At 45.5% G+C, this 23,510-nt stretch overlaps 1 protein-coding gene across 1 annotated transcript; it reads left to right on the forward strand.

The window, feature by feature from the left end:
* The first annotated feature begins 221 nt into the window (after positions 1-221).
* Positions 222-22,334, forward strand: LOC141182860 (uncharacterized). The gene is made up of 7 exons (XM_073660988.1): positions 222-288; positions 17,718-17,867; positions 17,997-18,176; positions 18,251-18,374; positions 18,458-18,555; positions 18,753-18,843; positions 21,029-22,334. The coding sequence occupies exons 2-7, from the start codon at positions 17,790-17,792 to the stop codon at positions 22,231-22,233; spliced, it is 1,776 nt and encodes a 591-aa protein (XP_073517089.1). The 5' UTR covers positions 222-288; positions 17,718-17,789; the 3' UTR covers positions 22,234-22,334.
* The last annotated feature ends 1,176 nt before the right edge of the window (positions 22,335-23,510 follow it).

The following is a 23,510-nucleotide window of genomic DNA, read 5'->3' on the forward strand; positions in this document are numbered from 1 at the left end:
CCGTACGCCTCGCACACGCGCGGCTCCTCTCCGCACGCCTCGCACACGCGCGGCTCCGCTCCGTACACCTCGTACACACGCGGCTCTGCTACATCCACACTGTAAACCCCTCCTGACCCCACACATAAACTTCAGCTCATCCAGCACCATGACAACCAGCACAGCAGAGTCCTGCATCCACTGAGGCCCCTGATCATGTGACCCCTGACTCCTCCCCTCCTGTGACCTCATCACAGCTCATGTGCGCACAGAGCAGCCATATATGTGGTGGCGGCTCTGCAGGTGGAGGTATGTGGAGACCCCTATTACTGGGCGCAGGGGGCATTAACCCCTTCAGCACGGAGACTCTTTTGGGGTCTTGTGTTGCCCCTTTATAAGAATCATAAGGTTTTTGTTCTGTTTCCTGTAAAAGATAAATACGATTAGTGATGGGCAGTCTGGCTCTTTTTGGTGATTCGGCTCAGCTCCGTATGCCTCGCACACGCGCGGCTCAGCTCCGTACGCCTCGCACACGCGCGGCTCCGTATGCCTCGCACACGCGCGGCTCAGCTCCGCACGCCTCGCACAAGCGCGGCTCCTCTCCGCACGCCTCGCACACGCGCTGCTCAGCTCGACACGCCTCACACACTCGCGGCTCCGCTCCGTACGCCTCGTACACGTGCGACTCCTCTCCGTACACATCGTACACGCACGGCTCTGTACACCTCGTACACGCGTGGCTCCGCTCCGTACACCTCGTACACGCGCGGCTCTGCTACATCCACACTGTAAACCCCTCCTGACCCCACACATAAACTTCAGCTCATCCAGCACCATGACAACCAGCACAGCAGAGTCCTGCATCCACTGAGGCCCCTGATCATGTGACCCCTGACTCCTCCCCTCCTGTGACCTCATCACAGCTCCTGTGCGCACAGAGCAGCCATATATGTGGTGGCGGTAGTGATGGGCAGTCCTGCTCTTTTTGGTGATTCGGCTCCGTTCCGTACACCTCGCACACACGTGGCTCTGCTCCGTACGCCTCGTACACTTGCGGCTCCTCTCCATACACCTCGTACACACGGCACTGCTCCATACGCCTCGTACACACGGCTCTGCTCCATACGCCTTGTACACACGGCTCCTCTCAGTACGCCTCGTACACTCACGGCTCCGCTCCGTACACCTTGTACACGCGCTGCTCCGCTCCGTACGCCTCGTACACTCACGGCTTCGCTCCGTACACCTCGTACACACATGGCTCCGCTCCGTACACCTCGTACACACGCGGCTCTGCTCCGTACACCTCGTACACACGCGGCTCTGCTCCGTACACCTCGTACACACGCGGCTCTGCTCCGTACACCTCGTACACACGCGGCTCTGCTCCGTACACCTCGTACACACGCGGCTCTGCTCCGTACACCTCGTACACACGCGGCTCTGCTCCGTACACCTCGTACACACGCGGCTCTGCTCCGTACACCTCGTACACACGCGGCTCTGCTCCGTACACCTCGTACACACGCGGCTCTGCTCCGTACACCTCGTACACACGCGGCTCTGCTCCGTACACCTCGTACACACGCGGCTCTGCTCCGTACACCTCGTACACACGCGGCTCTGCTCCGTACACCTCGTACACACGCGGCTCTGCTCCGTACACCTCGTACACACGCGGCTCTGCTCCGTACACCTCGTACACACGCGGCTCCGCTCCGTACACCTCGTACACACGCGGCTCCGCTCCGTACACCTCGTACACACGCGGCTCTGCTCCGTACACCTCGTACACTCGCGGCTGCACTCCGTACACCTCGTACACTCGCGGCTGCACTCCGTACACCTCGTACACGCTCGGCTCCGCTCCGTACACCTCGTACACACACGGCTCTGCTCCGTACATGCGCGTACACCCTCCACTGTACAAAATCCTCCCCCTCCCTTCCCCCCGATTGATCATGCTTACGTGGATAGTCCCATTACATGAGCCTTTCAAAGTCCGATTTTTGAGCTTTAAAACCTTGAGTGCCTTCAAAAGAAGGTGATATTTATATCCTTAAGGATTATACACCCTTAGGAAGAAGGGAAATTTATGGATAGATATATAACATATGACATTGTGGGCAACAGGTTACTTAAGGAGTGCCTTCAGAATGAAATATATTTAAATTTTGTCCGCCTGATGAAGTGTGTATTTAAAACTGCCAGCCTACGAAGGAGCATCATGTGCGATTTGGACTGATGGTCACTATGACAGTGGTAATCATTCAGAAATAATACAGTATATATAGGGACATGTGACCATATGTGGTCGGCCGTGTGACTGAGGCATTTCGGGTGCCATGTGACTGAAAGTGATGCGGAGTCCACGGTCACATGTTGTAACATATGGCTGAGTGTAGGCGGCTGTAAAAATGGGGCTGCATTGTGTGATCGCGGAATGCTAGGCGGCCGGAAATGATGCGATCCGCTATGTCACATGACGGTGACCTGCCAGGCAGCCGGAAATTATGCGGTCGGCGGTGTCACGTGGCTGCGGTCTGCCACATGGGTGGAAATGATGTGGCCACAGCTTGCTGGGCGGCGGAAATGATTAGATCGGGTGACACCCAGCCGTGTCATGTGATTGCGAGACTCCGCGCTGTAGGAAATGACATGTTTTGAAAGAGTGGGAATACATATAAGGTGGACAAAATGGAATGAGTCTGATGAGAGCACTATTATGGGATAATATATTTGAAAAAGCAATGGGTTTTATATAGAAAAACCCTGGAATTATAGCAACCAAAATATAAAAGAGATATAAGCCCGGAAGTTACATAGGACTCCCTGGAAAGGAGGGAAAGTAAACCTATTTACATACAGGAAGTGAGTGTGTGGGATTATCTCCCCATACATTTTATGGAACAATAGTGGTGGTAGCACTCTGCACCACTGTAATGAACACTCACCATTGTGAGGCTCATTGAATTTTTTGTTTTACTAACTTTGGCACTTTATTGGCATGGAGTCTCCTCTCTTTGCATTATTTGTGCTGTGAGTTGTTAATACTGAGGTAATTCCCTGCCATATGCTAAGCAGGAGTCGCTATTTGATTGAACCTAAACAAAAGGAGAATCAATTAACTCTGGTAGTCTGGAATTGGATAAGCAAAGAGTGTATTTGTCACGAACCTGCAGTTCCTGGTTTGTCCTGACAGCAGTGGTGGTGTTAGAGAGCAAAACCAAGAAAATGTGTTTGTTGAAAGTGGAGCCGGAGTCAGCATGTTTGATTCTGAGTTTGTGAAAACTCATGGTCTTGCTTGCTGTGCTTTAGCTAGGCCTGTTCCCATCTTTGCCATTGACTCGGAGCCACTTGCACAAAAAGCATTTACTCATATTGTACGTAATGTAAAACTGAGGGCGGAGTAAATTAATTTTGAGATAATCCCTTACTTTATCCTGGACAGTCTTCCCACCCCAATTGTTTTGGGTCTTTCCTGGCTGGTGAAACATAACTCATTGGTGGATTTGCAAAACGGGGAGATTGTTAAACGGGGAGATTACTGCCATGAAAACTGTTTAGATATTTCCCTTGCTACAGTCTCTACTGAAATATTACCTGCTTTTCTGTATGGTTTTGAAGATATGTTTTTTAGGACGTTTTTTCTGAGAGGGGGTGTCAGGATTTGCCTCCTCATCGTGCATATGACTGTCCTATTAACCTGACCACTGGAGCTAAACTACCGAAGTCCAGACTGTATCATCTTTCTGGCCCTGAGAGACAAGCCATGAAGGATTTTATTGCAGAAAGTCTGGAGAAGAGACACATCAGGACCTCGTCTTCGCCCGTGGCGGCAGGGTTGTTCTTCATGAAGAAAAATGATGGTGGACTACGTCCCTGTTTAGATTTCCAGGAATTAAATCAAATTACCATCCTTAATCCATACCCTCTTCCTCTGATTCCTGATTTGTTCAGCCAGGTTGTAGGAGCTAAAGTATTCTCCAAGTTGGATTTAAAAGGAGCCTACAATCTGGTTAGAATCAGAGGGGACGAATGGAAAACAGCGTTCAATACCCCTGAAGGGACATTTCGAGAGTCTGGTTATGCCTTTAGGTTTGACCAATGCAACTGCAGTGTTTCAGCATTTCATAAATGATATTTTCCATCATGTGGTGGTCTATCTGGACGATATTTTGGTTTATTCACCTGATTTTGAGACACATCGGGGGCATGTTAAACAAGTGCTCCAGATATTCAGGGATAACAAACTATTTGCCAAACTTCGGATGGATCCGGAGAAGACCCGTGCAGTTCTTGATTGGGACCGTCCTGAGAACCTGAAGCCTCTATAACGTTTTCTGGGCTTTACTAATTTTTACAGGAAATTCATCCAAAATGATTTTGTTGTAGTGAAACCCCTTACTGACATGACTAAGAAGGGGTCTGATTTTTCCAAATGGTCGGATGTCTCCTTCCAGGCTTTTTCTTCCTTAAAGAATTATTTTGCCACTGCACCTATAATCAGTCAACCCGATGTTTCCCATCCTTTTATTGTGGAAGTTGATGCGTCGGATGTGGGGGTTGGGGCTGTGTTCTCTCAGGGTCCACCCCCTGGTAGATGGCATCCATGCGCCTTCTTTTCTAAAAATTTGTCTACGGCTGAGAGAAATTATGACGTGGGTAATTTGGAACTTTGGCAATCAAATTTTCATTCAAAGAATGGCGACATTGGTGGGAGGGGGCTGTCCATCCTATTACTGGCTATAAGAACCTGTCATATCTCCAGTCAGCTAAGCGTCTCAACTCTAGGCAAGCCAGATGGTCCCTGTTTTTTACTAAGTACAATTTTGTTGTCACTTTTCGTCCAGGGGCCAAAAATGTCAAGGCTGATGCTTTGTCCCTTAGCTTCCCTGGTGGAGGTGACCATGAGAACCTTGCTCCGATGTTATAGAAGAGGGTAGTCATTTCGGCATTATATACTGAACTGGAGTGTGAGGTGCTGGAGGCTCAGGGGGACACCCCTGCCCTCTGCTCTCCAAGAAGGTTATTTGTACCATCTAATCTGCACTGCAAAGTAATTAAGGAACTTCAAAACTCTGTGCTTGCTGGTCATCCAGGTGGTAAGGCAACCGCAGACCTCCTCTCTCGTTGATTTTGGTTGCCGGGGTTGCATCAGGATGTGATTGAACACGTATCTGCTTGTAGTATTTGCGTGCATTCTAATGTTTCGCATACCCGTCCGTCTGGTACACTTCCTCCACTACCTATCCCTAGTAGGCCATGGGCACACTTGTCCATGTATTTTATTACTGACCTCCCGGTTTCTGCCTGTAAAACTGTGGTCTTGGTGGTTGTAGATAGGTTCAGTAAAATGGTTCACTTCGTCGCATTACCTGCACTTCCAAATGCTAAGACACTTGCTCGGGTGTTTATAAATGAGATTGTGAAGCTTTACGAGGTTCCCTCCGATGTGGTGTCAGATGGGGGGACCAGTTTGTTTCTAAGTTCTGGAAGGCATTCTGTGCTCAACTGGGGGTGCAGCTGTCCTTTTCCTTTGCCTTCCACCCTCAGTCGAATGGACAGACCGAGCCCGTCAATCAGAGTTTGGAGACCTACCTCAGGTGTTTCTTCTCCGAAAATCAGGAAGATTGGGCATCCTACTTACTGCTGTCAGAATTTGAAATTAATAATCATCAAGTATCCACTGGCAGGTCACCGTTCTTTGGTGCATATGGTTACCATCCACAGTTTGGTACCTTTAGTGGGGGAGGAGCTTCAGGAGTTCCAGAGGAGGAACGTTTTGCTTCGTTGCTCTCCTTTGTGTGGCGGGGGGTGCTGAGTAATTTTAAGATCATGGGAGACCGGTATAAACGCATGGCTCACAGAAAACGCTTGCCAGGTCCGAACCTGATTGTGAATGACTTTGTGTGGTTGTCTACCAGGAATATTAAGTTGAAAGTCCCTTCCTGGAAGCTGGGACCTAGGTTTATTGGGCCCTATAAAATAACCGCCACCATTAACCCAGCAGCATTTCGTCTTGAGCTTCTTCAGTAAGAGTATTGAAGATTGGTCGTGGCTGGTTCTTCCAGCATGACAATGACCCTAAACACACAGCCAGGGCAACTAAGGTTTGGCTCCTTAAAAAGTATTTTCAAGGTCCTGGAGTGGCCTAGCCAGTCTCCAGACCTGAACACAAGAGAAAATCTTTGGAGGGAGCTGAAACTCAATGTTGCCCAGCCACAGCCCCGAAACCTGAAAGATCTGGAGAAGATCTGTATGGAGGAGTGGGCCAAAATCCTTGCTGCAGTGTGCGCAAACTTGGTCAATAACTACAGAAAACATCAGACTTCTGTAATTGCTAACAAAGGTTTCTGTACCAAATATTAAGTTCTGTTTTGATTATGTATCAAATACTTATTTCATGCAATAAAATGCAAATTAATTATGTACAAATCATACAATGTGATTATCTGGATTTTTTTCAAGATACTGCCTTCACAGTTGAAGTGAACATGCGATTATAATTACAGACCTCTCCATTCTTTGTAGGTGGGAAAACTTTCAAAATCGGCAGTGTATCAAATACTTATAGTTAGGTCCATATATATTTGGACAGAGACAATATTTTTCTAATTTTGGTTCTAGACATTACCACAATGAATTTTAAACAAAACAATTCAGATGCAGTTGAAGTTCAGACTTTCAGCTTTCATTTAAGGGTATCCACATTAAAATTGGATGAAGGGTTTAGGAGTTTCAGCTCCTTAACATGAGCCACCCATATTACAGTTGGTTGAGTAGTTTGTGTTTTTTTTAAATATCAGGAATTGTGGCGGCATCATATTAAGTGAAGGGCTGTGGGGGACATCATACAGTGTGGGTCTGAGGGGGCCATCATACTGTGTGGGAGCCTCATACTGAGCTACATGGGCACACAGGAGGGCAATTTCCTAATGATGAGTGAGATAGGAATAAGTAAGTGAGAAATACAGACCTTTGGTCTATGTGGCTGCAGACTTGAATTGATATGGTGTAGTGTGCCAGGAGGGAGACATCAGATAGTATGTTCTGCTGTGCTTGGACGTCCATCTGTAGTGGCCTCCGCGGGGTACTAGACATCCGCCTCCCATTCAATTGAACACCGATAACAGCTGATCGATGAGGGTGCCGCGTGTGGGACCCCGGCCGATCATACATTGATGCCCTATTCTATGGATAGGGCATCAATGTAAAAGTAGTGAACAACCCCTTTAAGGAAGGATTCCTTATCTTAGACAAACAGGATTTAAGCAAACAATTGTCTATACTAGAGAGGCAGCTACAGTGTCACCAAAGTGGGACACGAGTTCTCCTATGTAGAGGTGAAGATGCAGTGCCACAGCAAGGAGTGCGTGGCCCTCATCTAATGGACTTTGAGAGTACTAGTGAGGAGTTGTACCGATGCACCTCAGCCAGTGAGGTCTTCACAAATCAACTGGGAGCTGAGAGTAGCTCTGAAGAGCCGTAGGGTCACATCTTGACCCATATGGTCACCACAGGGGATGATGGGCTTTTCCATAATATGTTGTTGGACTGTTGTAGCTTGTAACAAAAGTTATGTACTGCCACCTGTAAACGAAAAGTTCCTGACTCTGCATAATGCTGAAGAAGCATTCATAAAGTGTTGTGCCTGCTATCTGATGTGTATACTTCTCATCAAGTTCTTGTTAAGAGAAGTTTAATTTCTGACTTTGGCCTCCCGCATTCATCTCCAAACCGTCTGGTCCGGTTCTGCCAAGTCCAATGACAGCATGCTATCTGCAGAGTCGGGAGATATGACTCCGCCAAATAAATATACATATTATATGTATATATAATATATGTATATTATATATACAGTGAAGGAAATAATTATTTGATCCCTTGCTGTTTTTGTAAGTTTGCCCACTGACAAAGATATGAACAGTCTATAATTTTAAGTGCAGGTTAATTTTAACATTGAGAGATAAAATATCCCCCAAAAAATCAAGAAAATCACATAGTATAAATTAGATAAATTTAGTTGCATTTTGCAGTGAGAAATAAGTATTTGATCCAGTCAGAAAAATATTAAGAATTTCTCCCCCCCAGACCCCTCCTCTTCTCCCCCTCTCCTATAGTATTTGTCAGGAGAGAAGAGCTGACAATCTACCATCTGGCTGTATGCTGGCACAAAGAAAGGTGCTACAACCCCAATTAGCATGCGAGTGTGTTTTCCTCTGACAGACCTCTGACAATTTACTATCTGAGGAGGACACAGCTCGTTAACTAAGACAATTCCCCAGCTGCAAACTGCAGGATTTTTTGAGCCAAACTGAAATATGGAATAGCTAAAGTTCCATACGTCCGATGATAATGGGGCCCATATTTTTAGTGACAGGGTCAGCCAAGGAACAATATGCTTATTTTCCCGGAGCTGTGAGCCCCTCCAGGGAGAAAAACGGACTACAGCTATACCGTGTGTGGTTTCTGGAGACTGAAGTGGAGTGTCTCCCCTCCAGCTATATTGAATCGTCTCTGCAATCGTATTGTAAGTTTTTTCTATAATCCTTATTATTTTGTGTAACTGAATATGTATTGTATCGTCCCCTTGTGTAAAATCCTTGTACATTTTTCCTAAACACTGCCTCCCTTTTGGATTAAATATAAAATTTAATAGTCCTGTTTCTTTTGCTCTGTAATCATTCACTTCCCCGAAGCCATACGCTACCAGAATGCTGGAGTCCGACCAGGCCTGTATTATATTTAAAATTTGGTCGGTGGTGGCAGCGAATAATAATAATTGGGCTATCGTGATGCCGACAGTAACTGTACGGGGCGTATACACATATTCCATGCGTTGGAATCTGGAGGTGTGACGCCATATGCTTTCTGCTCGCTTGCCGATAGCTACGTAATGAGTAGTCGGGATTGTGTGCTTGCGAATCCCTGACGAAATCCCGACAAAGTGAAAGCAACAGTGAGATATTGTGTGATCTCCCCGGTGTCGTCCCTGTGAGACCCTGACAGATCCTCTATAAACCATTATGAGTTCTGGCTCTTACAGACCAGTTAGGCGCTCCTAATTAACTTGTTACCTGCATTAAAGACAGCTCTCTTCAGGGTCGGACTGGAGCGCAGGGACACCGGAGAATTCTCCAGTAGGCCTGGGTCTGTGGTGGGCCCCTGAGCAGGACGCACGGGGGCCCGCTGGTTAACATGGCCTCCGGTGCACCTGCATTGGGGCCCAAAGGTGGAGGGGGGGTTCTTGCAGTGCGCCTGATGTGTGACGGGCAGGGAGCGATCCCTCCAGCTCCACTGCTGATAGGTGGAAAATGGCAGCGGAGCGGAGGGATCCGTCCTCTGTTTCCTGCCTGGCGCTTCCTCCCAGAGACAGGCTCGTGCTGCTTGATGACATCATCATGCTGCGCACGCCTGTTTCAGGGAGAAAGATGCCAGTCTGGAAGCAAGGGATGATGCTGCAGGGGAACGAGCAGAGAGGGTAAGTGTTGTGTTTTGTTTTTTTTTAACTAATACAATGGTGATGGAGGAGGTGGGGGGAGATGAGGGAGAGCAATGGTGATGGAGGAGGTGGGGGGAGATGAGGGAGAGCAATGGTGATGGAGGTGGGGGGAGATAAGGGAGAGCAATGGTGATGGAGGAGGTGGGGGGAGATGAGGGAGAGCAATGGTGATGGAGGTGGGGGGAGATGAGGGAGAGCAATGGTGATGGAGGAGATGGGGGGAGATGAGGGAGAGCAATGGTGATGGAGGGGGTGGGAGGCGATATGGCAATGGGACTGGAGGAGGTGGGGGAGATATGGCATGGCAGTGGCGATGGAGGAGGTAGGGGAGATATGGCATGGCGATGGAGGAGGTGGGGGAGATATGGCATGGCAATGATGATGGAGGAGGTGGGGGAAATATGGCATGGCAATGATGATGGAGGAGGTGAGAGGAGATATGACATGGCAATGATGATGGAGGAGATGGGGGGAGATATGGCAATGATGATGGAGGAGGTGGGGGAGATATGGCAATGATGGAGGATGTGGGGGAGATATGGCAATGATGGAGGAGGTGGGGGGAGATATGGCAATGACGGCAATATGAAAATGATGGAGAAGGTGGGAGAGAGCAATGATGAAGGAGGTGGGGGGAGAGCAATGATGGAGGTGGGGGGAGAGCAATGATGGGGAATTATTTGGACGCTATATGGTGTTAATATCTGGTCTGGTCACTGTGTGGTGGTATTTCTCCCTTGCATGTGGTATTATTCGGTCACTGGTGTGGTGGTGGTAATATGTGGTCTGGTCACGGGTGTATAACAGGGATAACGGCTAACAGGTATTTGCATATAGCTGTAGAGTGGGCCCTGAGGATCAATTTCCCCTGTGGGCCCCAGACACCCCAGTCCGACACTGGCTGTCTTACATAGTCACCTGTATAAAAGACTCCTGTCCACAGACTCAATTAATCAGTCAGACTCTAACCTCTACAATATGGGTAAGACCAAAGAGCCTTCTAAGGATGTCAGGGACAAGATCATAGACCTGCACAAAGCTGGAATGGGCTACAAAACCATAAGCAATACGCTGGGTGAGAATTAGACAAGTGTTGGTGCAATAGTAAGAAAATGGAAGAAATACAAAATAACTGTCAATCGACATCGATCTGGGGCACCATGTAAAATCTCACCTCATGGGGTATCCTTGATCATGAGGAAGGTGAGAGATCATCCTAAAACTACATGGGGGAGGACTTGTTAATGATCTCAAGGCAGCAGGAACCACAGTCGCCAAGAAAACCATTGGTAACGCATTATGCCTTAAAGGTTTAAAATCCCGCAGTGCCCGCAAGGTCCCCCTGCTCAAGAAGGCACATGTGCAGGCCCTTCTGAAGGTTGCCAATGAACACCTGGATGATTCTGTGAGTTATTGGGAGAAGGTGCTGTGGTCAGATGAGACAAAAATCGAGCTCTTTGGCATTAACTCAAATTGCCGTGTTTGGAGGAAGAGAAATGCTGCCAATAGCCCAAAGAACACTGTCCCCCACTGTCAAGCATAGAGGTAGAAACATTATGTTTTGGGAGTGTTTCTCTGCTAAGGGCACAGGACTACTTCACCACATCAATGGGAGAAGGGATGGAGCCATGTACTGTAAAATCCTGAGTGACAACCTACTTCCCTCTGCCAGGACATTAAAAATGAGTCTTGGCTGGGTCTTCCAGCAAGACAATGACCCAAAACATACAGCCAAGGCAACAAAAGAGTGGCTCAAAAAGAAGCACATTAAGGTCATGGAGTGGCCTAGTCAGTCTCCAGACTTTAATCCCATAGAAAACTTATGGAGGGAGTTGAACCTCCGAGTTGCCAAGCGACAGTCTCAAAATCTTAATGATTTAGAGATGATCTGCAAAGAGGAGTGAACCAAAATTCCTCCTGACATGTGCACAACCCTCATCATCAACTACAAAAAATGTCTGACTGCTGTGCTTGTCAACAAGGGTTTTGCCACCAAGTATTAAGTGTTGTTTGCCAGAGGAATCAAATACTTATTTCTCACTGCAAAATGCAAATAAATTTATCTAATTTATACCATGTGATTTTCTTGATTTTTTGGGGGATATTCTATCTCTCAATGTTAAAATTAACCTACCCTTATAATTCTAGACTGTTCATGTCTTTGTCAGTGGGCAAACTTACAAAAACAGCATTGGATCAAATAATTATTTCCTTCACTGTATATATATTATAAACACTGTGTGCAGAATTATTAGGCAAATGAGTATTTTGATCACATGATACTTTTTATACATGTTGTCCTACTCCAAACTGCATAGGCTTGAGAGCCAACTACCAATTAAGTAAATCTGGTGATGTGCATCTCTGTAATGAGGAGGGGTGTTGACTAATGACAACAACACCCTATATAAGGTGTGCTTAATTATTAGGCAACTTCCTTTCCTTTGGCAAAATGGGTCAGAAGAGAGATTTGATGGGCTCTGAAAAGTCCAAAATTGTGAGATGTCTTGCAGAGGGATGCAGCAGTCTTGAAATTTCCAAACTTTTAAAGCGTGATCACCGAACAATCAAGCGTTTCATGGCAAATAGCCAACAGGGTGACAAGAAGCGTGTTGGCCAAAAAAGTCGCAAAATAACTGCCCATGAATTGAGGAAAATCAAGTGTGAAGCTGCCAAGATGCCATTCGCCACCAGTTTTGCCATATTTCAGAGCTGCAATGTTACTAGAGTATCAAAAAGCACAAGGTGTACGATACTCAGGAACATGGCCAAGGTGAGGAAGGCTGAAAAACGACCACCTTTGAACAAGAAACATAAGATAAAACGTCAAGAATGGGCCAAGAAATATCTTAAGACTGATTTTTCAAAGGTTTTATGGACTGATGAAATGAGAGTGACTCTTGGTGGGCCAGATGGATGGGCCAGAGGCTGGATCAGTAAGGGGCAGAGAGCTCCACTCCGACTCAGACGCCAGCAAGGTGGAGGTGGGGTACTGGTATGGGCTGGTATCATCAAAGATGAACTTGTGGGCCCTTTTCGGGTTGAGGATGCAGTGAAGCTCAACTCCCAGACCTACTGCCAGTTTCTGGAAGACAACTTCTTCAAGCAGTGGTACAGGAAGAAGTCAGTATCGTTCAAGAAAAGCATGATTTTCATGCAGGACAATGCTCCATCACATGCATCCAACTACTCCACAGCGTGGCTGGCCAGTAAAGGTCTAAAAGAAGAAAAAATAATGACATGGCACCCTTGTTCACCTGATCTGAACCCCATAGAGAACCTATGGTCCATCATAAAATGTGAGATCTACAGGGAGGGAAAACAGTACACCTCTCGGAACAGTGTCTGGGAGGCTGTGGTGGCTGCTGCACGCAATGTTGATCGAAAACAGATCAAGCAACTGACAGAATCTATGGATGGAAGGCTGTTGAGTGTCATCATAAAGAAAGGTGGCAATATTGATCACTATTTTTTTTGTTTTTGCATGTCAGAAATGTTTATTTCTAAATTTTGTGCACTGATATTGGTTTACCTGGTGAAAATAAACAAGTGAGATGGGATTATATTTGGTTTTTATTAAGTTGCCTAATAATTCTGCACAGTAATAGTTACCTGCACAAACAGATACCCTCCTAAGATAGCCAAATCTTAAAAAAAAACACTCCAACTTCCAAAAATATTAAGCTTGGATATTTATGAGTCTTTTGGGTTGATTGAGAACATAGTTGTTGATCAATAATAAAAATAATCCTCTAAAATGCAACTTGCCTAATAATTCTGCACACAGTGTGTGTATGTATATATATATATATATATATATATATATATATATATATATATATATATATACACACAGTCATGGCCAAAAGTATTGAGAATGAGACAAATAGTAATTTTTCCAAAGTTTACTGCTTCATTTTTTGTAATGGCAATTTGCATATACTCCTGAATGTCAAAGAGTGATCAGCTTAACAGAAATTACTGTACTTGCAAAGTCAATATTTGCCCAGAAAATGAGCTTTAACCCCCAAAACACATTTCAACATCATTGCAGTCCTGCCTTAAAAGGAGCAGCTAACATCGTTTTAGTGATTGATCCATTAACACAGGTGTGGGTGTTGATAAGGACAGGGCTGGCGATCAATCAGTCATGATTAAGTAAGAATGACATCACTGGACACTTTAAAAGGAGGCTGGTTCTTGGTATCATTGTTTCTCTTCAGTTAACCATGGTTATCTCTAAAGAAACACGTGCAGCCATCATTGCACTGCACAAAAATGGCCTAACAGGGAAGATTATCGCAGCTACAAAGATTGCACCTCAGTCAACAATCTATCGCATCATCAAGAACTTCAAGGAGAGAGCTTCCATTGTTGTCAAAAAGGCTCCAGGGCGCCCAAGAAAGACCAGCAAGCGCCAGGACCGTATCTTAAAACTGTTTCAGCTGCGGGATCGGACTACCAGCAGTGCCGAGCTTGCTCAGGAATGGCAGCAGGCTGGTGTGAGTGCTTTTTCACGCACTGTGAGGCGGAGACTCTTTGAGCAAGGGCTGGATTCAAGGAGGGCAGCAAAGAAGCCACTTCTCTCCAGAAAAAACATCAGGGACCGACTGATATTCTGCAAAAGGTACAGGGAGTGGACTGCTGAGGACTGGGGCAAAGTAATTTTCTCTGATGAATCCCCTTTTCGATTGTTTGGGACATCTGGAAAACAGCTTATTCGGAGAAGAAGAGGTGAGCGCTACCACCAGTCTTGTCTCATGCCAACTGTAAAGCATCCTGAAACCATTCATGTGTGGGGTTGCTTCTCAGCCAAGGGAATCGGCTCACTCACAGTCTTGCCTAAAAACACAGCCATGAATAAAGAATGGTACCAGAATGTCCTCCAAGAGCAACTTCTCCCAACCGTCCAAGAGCAGTTTGGCGCCCAACAATGCCTTTTCCAGCATGATGGAGCACCTTGCCATAAAGCAAAGGTGATAACTAAATGGCTCATGGAACAAAACATAGAGATTTTGGGTCCATGGCCTGGAAACTCCCCAGATCTTAATCCCATTGAGAACTTGTGGTCAATCATCAAGAGACGGGTGGACAAACAAAAACCAACAAATTCTGGCAAAATGCAAGCATTGATTATGCAAGAATGGACTGCTATCAGTCAGGATTTGGTCCAAAAGTTGATTGAGAGCATGCCAGGGAGAATTACAGAGGTCTTGAAGAAGAAGGGGCAACACTGCAAATATTGACTTGCTGCATTAACTCATTCTAACTGTCAATATAACCTATTGGTACTCATAATATGATTGCAATTATATTTCTGTATGTGATATAAACATCAGACAAACACTAATAAAAACCAGAGGCCAGCAGATCATGTGAAAATATAATTTTGGTGTCATTCTCAAAACTTTTGGCCATGACTGTATATATATACAGTATGTACACTGCTCAAAAAAATAAAGGGAACACTCAAATAACACATCCTAGATCTGAATGAATGAAATATTCTTATTGAATACTTCTTCTGTACAACGTTGAATGTGCTGACAACAAAATCACACAAAAATCATCAATGGAAATCAAATTTATTAACCAATGGAGGCCTGGATTTGGAGTGACCCCCAAAATTAAAGTGGAAAAACACACTACAGGCTGATCCAACTTTGATGTAATGTCCTTAAAACAAGTCAAAATGAGGCTCAGTATTGTGTGTGGCCTCCACGTGCCTGTATGACCTCCCTACAACGCCTGGGCATGCTCCTGATAAAGTTGCTTATGGTCTCCTGTGGGATCTCCTCCCAGACCTGGACTAAAGCATCCGCCAACTCCTGGACAGTCTGTGGTGCAACGTGACATTGGTGGATGGAGCGAGACATGATGTCCCAGATGTGCTCAATTGGATTCAGGTCTGGGGAACGGGCGGGCCAGTCCATAGCTTCAATGCCTTCATCTTGCAGGAACTGCTGACACGCCAGACACATGAGGTCTGGCATTGTCCTGCATTAGGAGGAACCCAGGGCCATCCTCACCAGCATATGGTCTCACAAGGGGTCTGAGGATCTCATCTCGCTACCTCTGGCGAGCACATGGAGGGCTGTGCGGCCCTTCAAAGAAATGCCACTCCACACCATTACTGACCCACTGCCAACCGGTCATGCTGAAGGATGTTGCAGGCAGCAGATCGCTCTCCACGGCGTCTCCAGACTCTGTCACGTCTGTCACATGTGCTCAGTGTGAACCTGCTTTCATCTGTGAAGAGCACAGGGCGCCAGTGGCGACTTTGCCAATCCTGGTGTTCTGTGGCAAATGCCAAGCGTCCTGCACGGTGTCGGGCTGTGAGCACAACCCCCATCTGTGGACGTCGGGCCCTCATACCACCCTCATGGAGTCGGTTTCTAACAGTTTGTGCAGACACATGCACATTTGTGGCCTGCTGGAGGTCATTTTGTAGGGCTCTGGCAGTGCTCCTCCTGTTCCTCCTTGCACAAAGGCTGAGGTAGCGGTCCTGCTTCTGGGTTGTTGCCCTCCTACAGCCCCCCTCCATGTCTCCTGGTGTACTGACCTGTCTCCTGGTAGCGCCTCCAGCCTCTGGACACTACACTGACAGACACAGCAAACCTTCTTGCCACAGCTCGCATTGATGTGCTATCCTGGATGAGCTGCACTACCTGAGCAACTTCTGTGTCACTGTGTATAGGATGTCTATAGGATAACGGAGTATAAGAAAGTTGTTATGGACGTGGCTTAACGAACATTGTGCAGTGAGTCTGGTCTCCCTATAGTGACAGATATTGCTTGTTGCTAAAACTGTGATATTTTTTTCATGTTAAATATTTTTTTAAACAACTCTCCTTAGTGCGATCATACAACATAGAAGCCTCTGATTGCTCCGGTGCTGCACTGTACAACTGTAGTGCGTGTATTATCCCCACTGTCAGTGTAACACTAACTGCCCCATACACATGAGATAAGTGTTTCCTGGGTGGTCATTTGGCAGACGGCTTTCTCTCCCGACTCCACCATACACACAAATATTCCAGCTTTCCTCTGGTCTGAGAGAGTCGCCTCCAGACTCCTCTAGCGGAGGATTATCTATAGGAAGAACAAACGGATTAGCCTCTGAAATTCAGGATGCCAGATCCTCCTCTGCCCTGGCATCATCTGTCGGGAGGCCCCCAAATACATTATATAGTCAACCAAACCACCGAAATCAGTGTTTTCATGCAACTTTAGTCTAATGTGTATGGGGGCGTTAAAATATGACTTATTTATTGCTGCCTCTGGCCTGTCCTAATAGACTTTCATACATTGCAGACCCAGACACCATTAATAGGCATTTAAGTACCATAGTAACTAAGTAACTATGCAGCCCCATACTATCGAGTACTTGGGGGAGGAGGGGCATTGAGCCAAACTCTGTCAAACCTTCTTAGATGCCATATTTGCTTTTGACAGCAGCAAGTTATTAAACTGCCAGGGTTTTTGTTGCAGCTGCACATGTGAGATCCCTGTGATGTACATCTATGTTCTGGTGCCCAAAAAAGTGTTTTATTTTTTTTTAACAAATTAACTTTTAAAAAAATAACAAAATGTGTCTTATGTTTTTTGAATGTTTTTTTTCTTTTTACAAGAATTGTTGGTGTCAACTTTCTTCTGAAACATTTTAATATCTGCTTTTTTTCTTGTAATATTGGAAAGCCTTAAGCCAAAAATAAACCCCATGTACATGGAGACCTTGGTAGCAAATAATTTCTGTTTGTGGTGTTTGTGCAAACAAAAAAGCTTTTACAAAAGCCTCAAACTTCTGTGTGTGAATCAGACATTAGATCTAACGTGATAGAAGATTACAGTCCGGGGAAGACGGGAAATATTCACAAACAAACAGTGATGTAGTCAGTGACAGACTCTGGCCAAATATGTTTCTAGAGCCGTAGTAGAAGATGAAGATGTCGTCCGCATCATGAAGTAGTTATTTCTCATGTCACGTGTAATGAATATCTCCTGCAGTATTACTAATGCCGATTCCAGTGTCCGTAAATGAGACGAGAATTAGCGTCATGGAAGATGAGTCTATGATAAACATATTCAGCTACAGATTCCAAGGAAGAAAGAAGAAAACTAAACACTGTAAAATAATAAATTTCCTCATATGTTTCCCCTTATTATCTCCAGTAATTGTATTATTACCCAGGATTTTTATGATGTTACATCTGCTCATCATCTTCTCATTCAGATCTCTACAATATCAGATCCTCTCAGTGAAGATCTTCAAGATAAGAGAATTTTCCTTATTGATCCATAAAAGATGGATCTGGACAGAGACAGGATGGCGGAGAGGATATTACACCTCACCCTAGAGATCCTCTTCCAGCTTACTGGAGAGGTGAGAGATTCTGATGACGTCACATTACATCATTCTTATCTATGGGAATAACAGATGGACAGAACTGGAGAGGTGAGGACTCTACAAATGTCTGTAGTGAGATTTATTAATGTGTTTCTCCATAACCAGGATTATACAGTAGTGAAGAAGACCTCTAGTGAGCACCATCAGGACCCTGTGTCAGAGGGATGGGGAAGACCCCTGAGCCCAGTCACTGGGCCTCCACCTCTTCCCCTGATGCATGAGGACATCAATGACCAGAAGATCCTAGAACTCACCTACAAGATGATTGAGCTGCTGACTGGAGAGGTGACACTGCTGGGACATTATACAGTAACGCTATGAAGGGATCAGGGGGATGACGATATCATTGTATGTGTCAGGTTCCTATAAGGTATCAGGATGTCGCTGTCTATTTTTCCATGGAGGAGTGGGAGTATTTAAACGGACACAAAGATCTGTACAAGGACGTCATGATGGAGGTTCCCCAACCCCTCACATCACCAGGTAATAGACAGGACTAAATACACATGGCCTATAATTATCTGTATGTAAAGAATGAATTCAGTCCCTGTATGTGTTTCCTCCAGATCTATCCAGTAAGAGGACAACACCAGAGAGATGTCCCCGTCCTCTTCTTCCACAGGACTGTAAACAAGAAGATCCCAATGTTCCTCAGGATCATCAGGTAGATGGAGAGAAGGTGTCATGAGATCTCCCCTATGATGTGTAGATGGCTGTGAAGGTCTTGTGCTCAGTCTTGTTTTAGCCACCAGTATTATATGTTTTATACTTGTGTAATGAGAATGGTGGAGATGGCAGTATTAGAGCTGATCATAGATGGGACTTCTCCTTCTCTCTTTGATTTTTTTTTTTTTGTTTCAGGGTGAAGATCTGACCCATATTAATACTACAGAGACATATGTGAGGGGTGATGAGCGGTGTAAAGAGGAGATTCCCACATATGACTACCCAGGTGAGTAGTGACCACTAAATGCAGAGAAGTCACAGATTCTTCTCAGTCACCGGCTGTGGCTGCTTTATCGGTTGTGTAGTCCGGCCGTATCACAATCATGTGATCACCATTTTGCTTCTAGACCACAACATTCTTCTCCAGCCAAAACTGTTCAGATGAATTTGGGCATTGAAAACCCTTTTCTAGAGAACTTGCAACCTGGAAGATCCACCTAGACCCTGGGATTAGAAGACGCTGACCGTTACCTGCCCAGATCTGTAAATTACAAAGCTAAATGACAGAGTACATAGAATGTGCTGACAAGTTAAAAAATCACTTGAAGAAAAACATTATGATGGGCCTGTAAGAGAAAGCGGAGGGTAATGATGCTGTTGGCTTCCTAGAACCCTGATATCTTATTGGATGAATCTACCTTCTCTCCCTTCCGTGCTGCTGAATGTGCTCATATGGTTCCTACAAGACCAGGTCCAGTCTTTCTGGCCAAACTTCGCTTTTATGATTGAAAATATTAAATGTGCAGTGAGGTCTAAGCGTGAATATCTGCACAATAACAACAGAGTTTCCCTTTATCCTGACTTTTTAATTTCTTTTAAAACTGACTAACTTCAAACAGGATTGTGATAAACTATACAGAAAACATTACACCTGTGCCATGATATATCTCTAAGCTGTGCATGGCTGATGGCTGTAATATACATTTATTCACGCCTGCAGGAGATGTGGTGGCTCCAGCCCTGGTTTCATGGATTCACTCAACGTCATAAATTACATTATGCTTTCGATCCTAAGGAATTCGGATTACTGCACAATCTCTTCTGAATTTGGGAGCACTAATACTTTCTCTACTCTTCTGGTCGGTGTTATTATCTGTAGTCACAGTTTTGCCCATCACCCTTTAACCCCTCCTTATGGATCAGAGACTCCTAGGCTTGGGCCATAGTGTTACTTGCTCTTCTGGGGAGTGAGATGGGAAGAATAGTCAGGTAGCCGGGTCAGAACCAGGAGGTCAGAGAAAATACAAAATCAAAATACGCAAAAGTAGTCCGTAAACGGGCCGGGGTCACAATGGGAAACAAATACACAAGCCGGGAGCTGAGCACAGAGGACTGAACCAGAGGAGAACAAGGCTGTATCTGGCAGCTTCCAGCAATATGCTTCCAGCTTTAGTAGGGTGTGGTGCTTTCCAAATGCCTGAAGCAGGGAGCAGATTACTCCAGCTGGACAGCACACACACCCATACTGCCAGACTGGATGGTACTACAGGTCCCAGCAACCCTAATCTTAGTGGCTGGACAGAGCCTGCACCACCCAGAGCTTTTGGTTCTGACATCTTCTCAATCACCTGCGCCGCCTGCTGAATGAATAAGATGGCACCTGGTGACAGAAGCAGACGTCACAGGAGCAGGTCCCAGAGGAGATGGGACCCACCACACCATACTAAATGTCATAAAATCAGAGCAGTAGAAATCCCCATATATTGACTCCATTTTGAAAATTATGACCCTCAATGAATTCATCTTTAGAAGTTGTCACTACTTTGACTCCACAGTCACTTTCCGAAAATTAGCACTCAGTGGATGTTTCAAAGGGAAAATTACAAATATGCCATTTTATTGCCCAACACATAGTGCCCAGATTGTGCTCCAGGAGACACACATCGTAAATCAAGTGGGTTCTTCTCACTATAGTAATGCCAAATACATGGATGCTAAATGTGGTTTGGGCGCACTGCAAGGCTCAGAAGCGAGGGGAGATCTGACTTTGGGAGAGTGGATATTGCTGGATTGGTTTATGGAAGCCATGTTGCTTTTCAAGAGCCTTTCAGCCACTAATAATGTGGAAACCTCTGGTTTTCCACTGACATCTGATGGACCTGAGTGGGGACTTGTTTTTTGTGAGATGAGTAGAAGTTTTTATTGGTATTATTTTCGCCTATATAACATTGTTTGGTGGCTTTTTATTCCATATTTGGGAGACAGAATGAACAAACAGTTGAACACCACACTCCACTGGGTCTTGCTATGAGGTTTTCTATTACACTGTGGACTGTCATTTTCTTGGTGAATAATTCAAGATTTTTTACATTGATATTTAAGCTGCTATTTTACAGTTTAAGTAGAAATGTTAAATATATAATTCAATGATATTTCTTTCAAAAATAATTAATTGGTTTTATTCTTGGCAGATGACTGTACCAGGAGATCAGAGGGACAGCGGACATCTTCAATTTTTAAATCAGACGATCTTGAGATCCCACAGGACATTACTCCAGATATACCATCATCCCTTCACTGCAAAGATCTGTCACCTGATCCTTTGAAACAGGTCCTGTCTTATGATTCATTACCGACTACTAATGAAAATCAAAGTCACAAAATAAGCATTAAAAAACAAACTACTTCTAATTCAAAGAAGCCATTTTCACGTTCAGAATATGGAAATAGTTTTCCCCTCGAAAAGTCTTTTCTTAAACATCAAAACATTCACACAGCGGAGAATAGATTTTTTTGTTTCAAGTGTGGGAAATGTTTTAATCTGAAATCAAATCTTGATAACCATCAGAAAACCCACACAGGAGAGAAGCCATTTTCTTGTTCAGAATGTGGAAAATGTTTTACATTGAAATCAAGTTTTATCAGACATCAGAGAACTCACACAGGGAAGAAGCCTTTTTCATGTTTGGAATGTGAGAAATGTTTTAACCAGAAATCAGATTTGGTCAATCACCAGAGAAATCACACAGGGGAGAAGCCTTTTTCCTGTTCAGAATGTGGGAAATGTTTTAACCAGAAACCAGATTTGGTCAATCACCAGAGAACCCAGACAGGGAAGAGGCCTTTTACCTGTTCAGAATGTGGGAAATGTTTTAACTGTAAAGCGATTCTTGATAACCACCAGAGAACTCACACAGGGGAGAAGCCTTTTTCCTGTTCAGAATGTGAAAAATGTTTTAACCAGAAATCAAGTCTTGTTACACACCAGAGAATCCACACAGGGGAGAAGCCTTTTTCCTGTTCAGAATGTGGGAAATGTTTTATCCAGAAATCAAATCTGGTTAAGCACCAGAGAACCCACACAGGGGAGAAGCCTTTTTCCTGTTCAGAATGTGGGAAATGTTTTATCCAGAAATCAAATCTGGTTAATCACCAGAGAATCCACACAGGGGAGAAGCCTTTTTCCTGTTCAGAATGTGGAAAATGTTTTATCCAGAAATCAGATTTGATTAAGCACCAGAGAACTCACACAGGGGAGAAGCCTTTTTCCTGTTCAGAATGTGGGAAATGTTTTAACCGTAAAGAGATTCTTGATAGCCACCAGAGAACCCACACAGGGGCCCTTTTCCTGTTCAAAATGTGGGAAATGTTTTGTGAAGAAATCCTCACTTCTTAGTCACCAAAGTACTCACACAGGCCAGAAGCCATTTTCTTGTTCTTAATGTGGGAAATGTTTTACACGGAAATCAACTCTTAATAAACTTCAGAGAAGTCACACAGGGGAGAAGCCTTTTTAATTTCTAACCGAAAATTGTATCTTCATAAAGGGGTTGTCCACTACTAGGACAACTCCTTCTCATTTCTCATGTTTGACCTTGTTAAAATAAAAACAATCATACGCACTTCCTGTTCTGGTGCCGTTCCATTTGTGTCACTGACGCGCCCCTGGGCCTGTGTCGCGCTGCGTTGCGCACGCGGGAGCCTACCCGGAGCCGGATCAGTGGAGGGTTGTAGTCTCGTGGCGGCGACCCGGCCCGTGCCCAGGGAGTCAAACTAGACGGCAGTCTATTAGTAGTAAATAGTTCATGACTACGCCACCCGTTGAGTGCAGCCAGGAAGCTGCTGCTGCAGGGCAGACCGCTGAGGCCGGTGGTAGGATTGTGCAGCGTGATAGTATAACCCCCAACGGGAGGGGTATGGCCTCAGGGCAGCCGACGTGGATGATGGGGGTAGCAGGAACCACTCAGAGACGGTACGGTGTAGTTCAGGGTCTTTACTGGTAACAACGACAGACCCTCCCGGAGTACTTGCTAGCAAACGGGGCCTGGTCAGTCTTTGAGCAGATGGGATCTCCCCTGGCCAGGCGTAGTTGTAGGCCTCCCAAACTGACTGTACTCTTCTGGCTACCTTGCTAGAAGCTGATGTAAGTAGCCCACGTCCCTGAGTGTACCGTGTGGTGCTCACCCGTATGGCCGGTGACTCGGGGCCTTCTAATGGCTTCCGCTCCACGATGGCGGTGCTGGTCCCACGCGTGTGACCGTGCCTTCAGGCTTCTGGGCCAGAGGACCTGAAATCCCCTGCCCGACGGATTCTGCTGCTGGGTAGGATTTAGTCCCCACAGCCTCGGACTCCGGGTCCGGTAAAGTATCTTCTTAGTCAGGGCGAGCTCTGTAGCTGCCAGCCCCTGACTCCTTGTAACTCTGCTGTTTCCTATGCTGCTTCTCTTCTCCACTCTCCTTGTCTGACTCACCCTGCCTCAGCCCCGGGTTTATACAGGGGAAGTTCTTCCCCTCCCAAGACTGGGCAGGAGGTGTGGCATGCACAGGATCCCTGACCAAAGGACCTCCCACCTGCTCTCAGACATAATATCTCTATCACTGTGGCAACCAGACCCCTGGGGTGTCACATTCCCCCCTAGTGAAATTTAGTACTCCGGGACTAAACACATTTAGA

This window comes from Phyllobates terribilis, unplaced genomic scaffold (genome assembly GCF_046119375.1).
Source record: "Phyllobates terribilis strain yellow unplaced genomic scaffold, ASM4611937v1 Scaffold_36__1_contigs__length_13169755, whole genome shotgun sequence".
Taxonomy (NCBI): Eukaryota; Metazoa; Chordata; class Amphibia; order Anura; family Dendrobatidae; genus Phyllobates; species Phyllobates terribilis.

Coding starts and splice junctions, on each gene's coding strand:
- LOC141182860 (XM_073660988.1), top strand. CDS start 17,790: ATGGATCTGGACAGAGACAGGATGGCGGAGAGGATATTACACCTCACC. Junction 17,868..17,996: donor TCTTCCAGCTTACTGGAGAG/GTGAGAGATTCT, acceptor CTCCATAACCAG/GATTATACAGTAGTGAAGAA. Junction 18,844..21,028: donor TCCCACATATGACTACCCAG/GTGAGTAGTGAC, acceptor TATTCTTGGCAG/ATGACTGTACCAGGAGATCA.